Here is an 11,354-nt window from a genome sequence, read left to right as displayed (position 1 = left end):
TGATGCTAAAAATACAGCTTTGCATCACATAAATTACATTTGAACAGATATTAACATGTAAAATGGCTATTGCAAATTGTAATAATGTTTCTACATTTTTACTGTGTTTTTGATCAAATAAATGCAGCTTTTGGCTGCTTTTAAAAACATTTAAAAATCGTAATATTTTCAAACTGAATTTTAACAAAACTGAATAAATGAAGCATATGGGCTGCTCTGGAGTGAAACGAAAGAAAGACAAGCAAATAAACAGATTCGTCCTGAGAGAGAAACCGAGTCTCCATTCAAGCCCAATTACCAGCTCGAGTTACTCAAATACAGCTGGAGGCCTCTGTGTGTCTTTGACTGCGCTGTTGATTTCAGAAGAAAGTAGAGATGTCCGACCGTTCTCACAGGTGTGTCTCGTGTAGTAAGTTCCCTGCCCAGGGAGTCGGCCATTTCCAGGCCAGCTCATTGTTAACGTGCTCCCAGCTCACTGAAACTTGATTCACGTGTCTCTATGTTTACAGGATCAGGCATTTGATCATGTTCAGCATATACTGATGCACACAGATTGAGACACAGCCGGACTGCACAGATGCTCTCAGATTTCATTCAATCTCTGATGCTGGAGTAAATGTTGATGTTTGTTTGTTTGTTTCAGGTTCCACGTGTAGCGTTTTGTCTGCGATGCCGTCGGATTCAGAAAGCAGCAGTTCTCTCAGCAGTGTTGGTGAGTCTTGTCAGCATGTGTGTTTATTAGGCAAGGGTCATTTTTGATCAATTTTTTCATTCAATTGTCATGGAAATAATGTCACAGTGCAAAAATCTTAATTGGGATCAGTAAGATTTTTAATGTATTTTAAATAAGTTTCTAATGCTCATCAAGGCTGCGTTTATTTGGTCAAAAAATACAGAAAAAAAGTAATATTGTGAAATATTATTACGATATAAAACAATGTTCTTCTAGTTTAATATACATTTAAAATCTGATTTATTTCTGTGTTCAAAGCTGAATTTTCAGCATCATTACTCCAGTCTTCAGTGTCACATTAACCTTCAGAAATCATTTTAACATACTGATTTAGTATCAATTTTAAAAACAGTTATTTTTGTGTAACTTGTGATGCTTTTTTTCAGTATTCTTTGATGACTAAAAGGTTAAAAAGAGCAGCGTTTATTTAAATTAGAAATATTTTCTAACAATATACACTACTGTTCAAAAGTTTGGGGTCAGTGCATTTTTATTCTTTCTTTTTTTTTAAAGAAATTATTACTTTTATTCAGCAAGGATGTGCTAAATTGATAAAAAGTGATAGCAAAGACTTCAATTGTTAGAAAAGGTTTATATTTTGAATAAATGCTGTTCTTTTTAACTTTTTATTCATCAAAGAATCCTGAAAAAAGTATTGCAAGTTTCAAAAAAATATTTGGGAGCACAACTGTGTCCAACATTGATAATTCTAATAATAAATCAGCCTATAAGAATAAGATCATGTGACATTAAAGACCAGAGTAATGGCTGATGACATTTCAGCTTTGCATCACAGAAATAAATTATATTTTAAAGTGTATTCAAATAAAAAATGTACTTTTATATTGTAGTAACATTTTGCAATATTACAGTTTTTTTTCTGTATTTTTTTTTTAATCAAATAAATGCAGTCTTGATGAGCATAAGAAACATTACTTTTTTTTCTTTATTGTCTTACTGATCCCAAACCTTTGAACGGCAGTGTATATTATTATAAATATTATTATATAAGTGTTTTTGTTATAAATATTTATATACAGTGTTTTTACTTTTTTTTTTTAACTCTAGATTTTTTAAAGTTTTAAGTCTGCAGACATTAGAATTTGTATTAAAATTGGACAATAAAAAAAAAAAATCGTACGTACCTTTTTCTTGTTTTACCCTATTTTTATTAGCCTTGGATACTCGTATGGCTTCAAAATAAAGAACCAAACGATTTGTATTGTATTCGTTTTATATTTATATTTATTATATTTTTCTTATATCATAATATTGCTACTACTACTTATTATTAACGTATTAAACAATAATTAATATGTATATATTTATTTATTTTTACATTTTATATATAAAATATATATATTTTTTATATTTTATATTATTTTCTAAATCAGGATTATATATTTACTTTTCGAAAGTTCAGATCAGTAAGATTTTAATAAAAAAACATACTTTTATTCAGCAAGGACACATTAAATTGTTCAAAAACTGACAGTAAAGACATAATAGAAAAGATTTCTATTTTAAATAAATGCTGTTCTTTTGAAATTCTGTTCTTCTGTGAACCCGAAAAAAAGAAAACGCCTCATGGCTTCCACAAAAATATTGGGCAAATAACTGTTTTTAACGTTGATAATAATCAGAAATGTGTTTTAAGCAGCAAATCAGCATATTAGAATGATTTCTGAAGCATCGTGTGACACTGAAAACTGCGGTAATGATGCTGAAAATTCAGCTTTGATCGCAGAAATGAAGTACATTTTAACAGATATTCACTTAGAAAACAGCTGTTTAAAATAAAAATAATTATTTCACAATTTTACTGGATTTTTAATCAAATAAATGCACCATTGTTGAGCATAAGAGACATCTTTCATAAACACAATGGTGGTGTGTGATTTACAATGCTGCACATATTCTTGACATCCTACTGGTGCGAAACAGAAATCTGGGACTCACTGGGAAAAACACACAGAGCGAACTCAGACACCAGCTGAGAGACGCTTCTGTCCATTAGACGTCTAAAACGAGACAGACGGCTCTGTTGTTTTGTTCAGTGAGGGATATGGGACGGGTCGTCAGTGGCCCAGATAAAATCATTGTTTATTCATAACATCTGTATGAACAGCAGAGCTGAATCTCAAAGTGAAAGCAAAAGTTTATGAACCTGACATGTCTGGCCTACCATCTTCAGATCTGCATTTGAAAGCTCTGTGCAGCTACACCTGCCTACCATTTCCCTTTTCAGTAGTAAAGTACATACATTGTACAATGTGAATGTATTATTTGTAATTGATTTACTGACACATATCTGTCTATCCCAGCATCCTCGCCTCCTCCTGCTCACCTGGACAAGCATGTAATGAGTGAGAAACTGGAGACGGTGATCTTCCAGCTCAGACAGATGACGCGCGAACGTGACGACCTGCGCAAACGACTGGCCCTCTCCTCGCCCGGAACCACCTTTGATGACTGCAGGTACAGTAACACAGTCACTGTCACTGTGTTGTTTTAATATTTACATTTTACTTTATTTTTATTTCAGTTTTAGCAATTTTTGGGAATGTTTTTCCAACTAATATCTATATTATAATTTATTTTTATTTCGGTTTTAGTAATTTGAGTTCCTCAACCTAAACTAAGTTGAGGTTTTTCATCTAATATTTATTTCATTTTAATTTATTTCAGTTTGATTCCAACTGATTGAAACATTTTGTAAAAGTTTTAGGTTAGGGTTATTATTGAAAAAAAACTAAAATTCGACAGTTAACTAGCTTTACTAAAACTAAAAACTATATAAAGTTACTTAAAATAGAAAACATTTTGTAATAGTTTCAGTTAACAGCAAAAGCAGCATTTCATAATTACTGCAAAAATAATAATAATAAAAAAATATATGTATATAATAGACTATTATATATATAAAATTTCAGTTTTACTTGTAATATTTTAAGTTAAAATGTTTGATAAAATATTTATTTTATTTCATTTTTGTTTTAGTTTTAGCAATTTTTGTGAATGTTTTTCCAACTAATATATATATATATGTGTATGTATATGTGTGTATGTATATATATATAATTTTTTTTTTTCAGTTTTCATTTTAATTTGAGTAATTTTCTTTTGTGTTTTGACATTTTTATTAGTATTTTTAAGTCTATTTGTTGTTTTTTATTTCAGATTTGGTTATTTTTGCCTTGGCAATTAGCTGAAATAAAATTAGGTTTTTAATATTTTTAGTTTCAGTAAAAAAAATGTGTCTATTTTAAGTAACCTTTTTTTATGTTTTTTAGTTTTGGTTAACTAGTATTTTAGTTTTAGTCAATAATAAACCTGCTGTTAACTAAAACTATTATAAAATGTTTTCATTAATTAAAATAAAGCTGAAATTAATTAAAATAAAATATAAATATTAGATTTTAAAAACTTCAACTTAGTTTAGGTTGAAGTACTAAAATTACAAAAACTAAAACTAAAATAAAAATATAAATATTTGATAAATTTTAAATTTAATTTTTTTTTTTTTTTTTTATAGAAATGTTGCTTTTGCTATTAACTAAAACTATTACAAAATGTTTTTATTAATTGAAATAAAACTGAAATTAATTTAAATAAAATATAATTATTAGATTAAAATACTTTAACTTAGTTTAGGTTGAAGTACTAAAATTACAAAAACTAAAACTTAAATAAAAATAAATTAAAATATAAGATGGAAAAACATTCCCAAAAATGCTAAAACTAAACCTGAAATAAAAATAGATAAATATAAATATTTGATAAATTTTTAACTTAATTTTTTTTTAGAAATTTTGCTTTTTCTGTTAACTAAAACTATTACAAAATGTGTAGAGATTGAAGAGGGTTTTTCTTTCTGACCTGGAGATTTCAGATCTTTCTTGTGGCCAGTTTCAATCCTACAAACACTATAACCCTGCAAGACAGTCCGTCTTTTCTTATCTGTATGCGAGCGTGAGATTGGACAGAGTGCTTTATGTGTATAAATAAAGTATGTTTACTTTCATTACTATTTCATAAGGCTTTTTACTGTTTTTGTGTCTCTTCACCTGAATGTTGACAGACCCTGAAAAAGACCCTGTGTTTTTGATCTCCTTGAATAGACCTGTATATAGCAAATTATAAATAATAACCAAATGACTTTGCACAATGTGAGACTTTGCATATATTTGTGTTTCTGTAGGCCGAGTGTGAAGCCGGGTCACGATTATGAGCGTCTGAAGCTCCAGTGCATGAAGGCCATGTCGGACCTGCAGTCTCTTCAGAACCAGCACACCAAAACCCTGAAGAGATGTGAGGAGGCCGTGAGAGATGCCGATTACTACCAGTGAGTGTTCTAACCGTATATATTCGATGGAAAAACGATCATAAAAATTGCTAAAACTGAAATAAAAATAAACTAAAATATAAATACTTTTTAACTTATAATTTAACTAATAATTTTAACTTACTTTCTTTTTTTTTTTTTTTTAGAAATGTTGCTTTTGCTGTTAACTAAGACCTTTACAAAATTTTTCATTAATTAAAAAAAACTGAAATAAATTAAAATTAAATATAAATATTAGATGGAAAAACATTCATAAAAAATTCTAAAACTGAAATAAAAATAAATTAAAATATAAATACTTGTATTTAAAAAAATATTGTAACTACTTTTTTAATGTTACTTTTACTGTTAACTAAGATGTTTTCATTAATTTAAATAAAACTGAAATAAATTAAAATAAAATATAAATATTAGACAAAAAACTTCAACTTAGTTTAGGTTGAAGAATTACTAAAATTACTAAAGCTAAAACTGAAATAAAAATAAAATAAAATATAAATATTAGATGGTAAAACGTTCATAAAAATTGCTAAAACAAAAAAATTAAATATTAGATGAAAAACTTAGTTTAGGTTGAAGTACTAAACTTACTAAAGCTAAAACTGAAATAAATTAAACATTATATTAGATGGAAATACATTCATAAAAATTGCTAAAACTGAAATAAAAATAAATTAAAATATAAATACTTGATGGAAAATGTAACCTTTTTTGTTGTTCTTTGAAATGTTACTTTTGCTGTTAACTAAAACCATTACAAAAAGTTTTCATTAATTTAAAAAAAAATTAAAATAAAATATAAATATTAGGCAAAACTTTAACTTAGTTTAGGTTGAAGAAGAACTAAAATTACTAAAGCTAAAACTGAATAAAAATATAAATATTAGATAGTAAAACATTCATAAAAATTGCTAAAACTGAAATAAAATAAAATAAAATATAAAAACTTGATGGAAATGTTTTTTTTTTTTAAATGTTGCTTTTACTGTTAACTAAACCAATGAAAAATGTTTTAATTATTTGAAATAAAACTGAAATAAATTAAAATAAAATGTAAATATTAGATGTTCATAAAAATGGCTAAAACTAAAATAAAAATAAATTAAAATATATATATTTGATGGAAAATTTTAACAAAATTTTTTTTTAGAAATGTTGCTTTTGCAACTAACTGTAATAAAATAAGTTTAGGATAATGTACTAAAATTACTAAAACTAAAACTGAATTAAAAATAAATTAAAGCTAAATGTAAAAGCACATAACAATTACTAAATGTAAAATAAAACTGTAAATATAAAAATATATTACATATGTAAATATAAAAATATTTTTCCACGTAGAGCTGATTATCCAGAACATTTATCATTTGAACTCTTTCTTTAAATCACTAAATACCAGACGCTGTGTGTTGCTGTAGAGGTGGGTAACAGTAGGGTTTGTATCTGTACTCTGATTGGCTGCCGTGAGTCAAGGTAACATCTGGTGGTGAAGCAAACACACAGCACAGATTAGACATCTCCACCTCCATCTTCATCTGAGATCACACAATGCTTTAGTTTAATTCTGTTTCCCCTCAGTATAATTTCAAATTACTGATATGTAGAATTGAATTGCCTTCTGTGAGCATTCACAAATGATGAAATGTGGAAATATGCTCATCCTCAGGCCGTCCAAGATGTAAATGAGTTTGTTTCTTCATCAGATTTGGAGAAATGTGTCAAATGTGGATCCTCTGCAGTGAATGGGTGCCATCAGAATAAGAATCTAAACAGCTGATAAAAACATCACAATAATCCACACCACTGCAGTCCATCAGTTAACATCTTGAGAAGACAAAAGCTGAAACTAATTCATCAAGATGTTTTTAAATAAAATGTGATTCTATAATGCATAATAACGCTTCCTCCAGTGAAAAAGTGGTCTGATCTGAATCTGGAGAGAAATCTGCACAGATCAAGCTTCGTTTACAAGCCAAAACAGCTCTAAACAAATACACTAGCAGTCAAAAGTTTTGATTTGAGATTTTTAATGTTTTTTTTTTTATGTTTTATCTCTTCTGCTCACCAAGCCTGCATTTATTTGATCCGAAGTACAGCAAAAACAAAAAAGTTCTGAAATACTTTTACTATTTAAAATAACGTTTCTATTTGAATATATTTTAACATGTAATTTATTTCTGTGATCAAAGCTGAATTTTTTAGCATCATTACTGGAGTCTTCAGTGTCACATGATCCTTCAGAACAGATTTGCTGTTCAGGATTTATTATTATTTTAATTAATATTATCAATATTTAAAACAATCGAGTACATTTTTTTTAGGATTCATTTATGTGAAATAATAAGCTTTTGTAGCATTATGCTTTATACCAAAAACTTGGAGTCAGTGTGTATATATACATTTTTTTGATTTATTTATTTATTTGGGAGGAAAGAAATGATAGAAATTAATACTTTTATTTAGCAAGGATGCTTTAAATTGATCAAAGGTGATGATAAAGGCATTTATTATGCTGCAAAAGATTTCTATTTATCAAAAAAACCTGAAACAATTCTACTCCGCTGTTTGTGACATTTTTTTTTTTTTTTGAGCAGCAAATCAGCATATTAGAATGATTCTGAAGGATCATGTGACACTGAAGACTGGAGTAATGATGCTGAAAATTAATCTTTAAAATCACAGGATTAAATGACATTTTAACAGAAATTCGCTTAGAAAACAGCTGTTTAAAATTAAAATAATATTTCACAATTTTACTGTTTTTGCTGTACTTTGGATCAAATAAATACAAGCATGGTTAGCAAAAGAGACTTCTTTAAAGAGCATTAAAATCTTTTGGCTGGTAGTGTATGTGCCTGAATTTTGATGTGAGAGACAACACTTTTTTTTTACCGGAGGAAGCATTATTATCGATTACGGACTTGTATTTTAGTTAAAACCTCTTCAAGATGGATTTGTTTCAGCTTTTATCTTCTCAAGATGTTACCTGATGGACTGGAGAGGTGTTTGGACTCTCATTCTGACGGCACCCATTCACTGCAGAGCATCCAAGTTAATTTTCAGCAAATGTTCTTCTTTTCCATTGTCATCATTTTATCTGGCCTGTTTAACTGAGTTGAATTTGTTGTTCAGTTCACTGATGCAGTAACTCATGCCACTCTCTCTGTCTCTCAGCACTCTTCACGGGCGTGTGGTTGGTGAACAGACTCAGCTGCGGGACGAGATGGAGGCCATGAAGCAGAACTACTCACAGCTCCTGCAACAGCACTCACAGCTGCAGCAGACCTGCGACGAACTGCGCCGTATTCATGACAATGACCAGCGCGAGGTGGCAGACATGCGCCTGCAGCAGCAACAGGTGAAAAAACCCACATGAAATACAGAATATCAGGCGTCAATCAAAATATATTTAGGTGCACCAGAGCTTCAAAGGTTTCTATGTGTTTTTGCAACGTTGAGTAATGTTTCACAGACATATCTCACAAATCCTTTCATAAAGTCTAGAGAGTGTAAATAAGAGATTGATTGTGTAGTGTAGGGAGCTTCGTTGAAATCATGAAATGGCCATTAGTAAGTAAACTACAGATGTTATGTTGTCTAATAGACGCACCAATTGTATTTTTTCTGACAGCGCTGCAGCAGCTCCTTAGCCAGGGTTCATAGTCCAAAGATGACAATCATTCACAAATCTGCTGCTGTCAGCACAAAGTAGTACTGAGGTCTTCTTGTGGGTTTCCGCCAAAATAAGTCAACATTCGTAAATGTTAGTATTGCAATTTTACTGTTGTTCTGTAAAATAAAATAAAAATTATGCTAGCAATCATTTCAACAACTCTATTAATACATTTATTCTAACATTCTCCTTTGCTCAGCAAGGCTGCATTTATTTGTAGATTTAAAACAAATGCCTGATTCAAGAAGGGGGTCTTAAAAATGGCCAAAGAATATTATTTTACTTATTTCATTTATTTGATTTATTTTTATGTCTACTAGAATGTTAAAAATGTTCAATGTTAAGTAAATATTTTTGAATTTATTTATTTTTTATTTTTTAAAGCAAGACAAAACTGTAAAAAGCATTTTTGCCTATTTAATTTATGCAATGGTGAAAAAAATTGGCAAAATACATGGGAGAAAAGCCTTCTGCTTCGGCCAAGAATTTCTGATGGCTATTAATGATTTTTAAGAGAGTTTGTAAATGAGATATTGATTTAATACAACAGTTAAATAATCAAGAATTTAATATTAGGTGACTTACATTATCTAACTATAACACTATTGCCTAATTTTACTGTATTTCTTTGTCAAAAATAGTCTGAAACAAGTCACAACTGAGCCGCTGCGCATCTCTATTTAAACACCTCTGTGATTCATTTATGAATAAACTTGCGTTTTGACAGTCACTTGCTTTATTTCAAAATAAATCAGCCGTTTGAATGAATCAAATGAATGAATGATTCAGTAATTAACCACCACCACCGCAGTTTAAGTTTCACTTTTAAAGTATCTTTCCTGTTGTTTAAATCATTTAATATTTCTATCCTCAAAATGTTATATTTAAAACATTAATTTCAACATGAATTTATGAATTTGATTGCACTCATGCCACCTTTAAGCCTCATTAAACGTCTGAAAAAAAGCCACTTTTGTGTTCTTCTGTGCCACCTCTGTAGTACAAATTAATTTGAACATAAAAGATGACAATTTTAATTTCCCTGTAAATCACTTTACGGAGTCAAATATCACCTCATAATGGGAAAGCTAATTATTAAATAGAATTTTTGATTATTGTTTAGAAGATGCTCCTAAAATTGAGTGCTCCTAATTTTTTTAAGTTAGAAGCACAAGTGCTCCTAAAAAGAAAAGTAAGCATAGAGCCCTGAAAATGTGAAACATGGCTCAAGGGGCACTTTCATCTTATAAATATAAATTAAAGCTATTATTCTTAAAAATATTAATAAATACTAGGTTGCAGTCGGGTTACAGTCCATGATGTTAGTAAGCACAATACCAGATGCCCTGTTCATCCTTGTGCTGTCACTGCACGTTTATGACTCTGTCTGTCTGTGTCTGTCAGCCATATTTCTGTCTGTTCGGAGAAGGAAAAGATCTTTATGTATTAATAATGCTGAGGAACATAGCAGATGAGAAGTTGGTGGGTGAGGTAAGGTCTTTGTGTTTAAGAAATCACACAAGAGACTTCAGCAGGGAGAAGATAGTGAGAAGAGGGGATCGAGAAACAATCCAAGATCCTTGAACTCACATGAACACCAATGCACAGAAATGTCAAAGGGCTTCTTTAGCCTATGGAAGCCAATTTCCAAGCCCAGTCACCGAATAGAAAAAGGTTATTGCAACTTTTTTTGGCTTTTTTTTTTTTTCCTCAGAATTGTATAATACAAACTTGCAATTCAGACTTTTTTTCTCAGAATTGTGAGACTATTAACTCTTTTGTTTTTATTCAGTGGTGAAAACAGGCTTCCATATTAGTCAAATTACTTTTAGACACAAAAAAATGTATTGCAAGTTATGGAACCCAATGTTATTTATATTCCATGTTTATTAGTGTTAACTAAAACTTTAAAAACATTTTTGTTAATTGACATTAATGTGGAACAAATTAACTACAACTGAACTAAAAGTAAAACAACTTAAAATAAGGACGAAAAAGAAAACCTGAATAGTAATGTTTGTAACAAAATAGTAACAAAATCACTAATTTATAATGAGAACTGAAAATCTAAATGCTAATTCAAAATATATTTATATAGATAATACCAAACTTAAATTCTAAAACATTTTTGCTAATTGACAAAGCTGACATGCAACAGAAAATGGATGAAAAACTTAAATAAAAAAATAAGTTGAATCACTAAAATTATTTAAAATATGGAAATACCTATTTAATAAAAATGAATAAAACTTAAATGGTAATATTTAAAAAAAAAAGATAAAACTGTTTTAAATAAAAAAAACTAAGTAATTAATATAACCTAATGAAATTATAATAAATTTAAATGAAATAAGTATAAATGTAAATATTGAATACATATTTAAATAAATATGTAAATACTATATCATTTTTAAATGCTCCTAATACATTTAAGTTTAAATACTAAATTTACTTAATGGAAATAACTAATACTGAAATAAAATAATATCTTAAAATATTAATAAAAGATATCAAAATATTAATACAAACTATAATAGTTTATAAATAATACAAAAATAATATCATCTATATTCTTGATCTTTCATTGAAATATAATTTTATAT

General features: G+C 28.8%; 1 protein-coding gene across 1 annotated transcript in view; it reads left to right on the top strand.

Moving 5' to 3' along the window:
- The first annotated feature begins 375 nt into the window (after positions 1-375).
- Positions 376-11,354, top strand: part of LOC141297568 (disks large homolog 5-like) — a 13,438-nt gene continuing 2,459 nt past the window's right edge. Inside the window, exons 1-5 of the mRNA XM_073827982.1 lie at positions 376-409; positions 644-712; positions 3,058-3,230; positions 4,948-5,078; positions 8,253-8,436. Of these exons, the coding sequence (XP_073684083.1) occupies positions 376-409; positions 644-712; positions 3,058-3,230; positions 4,948-5,078; positions 8,253-8,436 (591 nt within the window). The remainder of the gene's footprint in view (positions 410-643; positions 713-3,057; positions 3,231-4,947; positions 5,079-8,252; positions 8,437-11,354) is intronic.

The sequence above is a fragment of the Garra rufa genome, chromosome 22, assembly GCF_049309525.1.
Source record: "Garra rufa chromosome 22, GarRuf1.0, whole genome shotgun sequence".
Lineage (NCBI taxonomy): Eukaryota > Metazoa > Chordata > Actinopteri > Cypriniformes > Cyprinidae > Garra > Garra rufa.
This window is presented reverse-complemented; position numbering and strand designations above follow the sequence as displayed.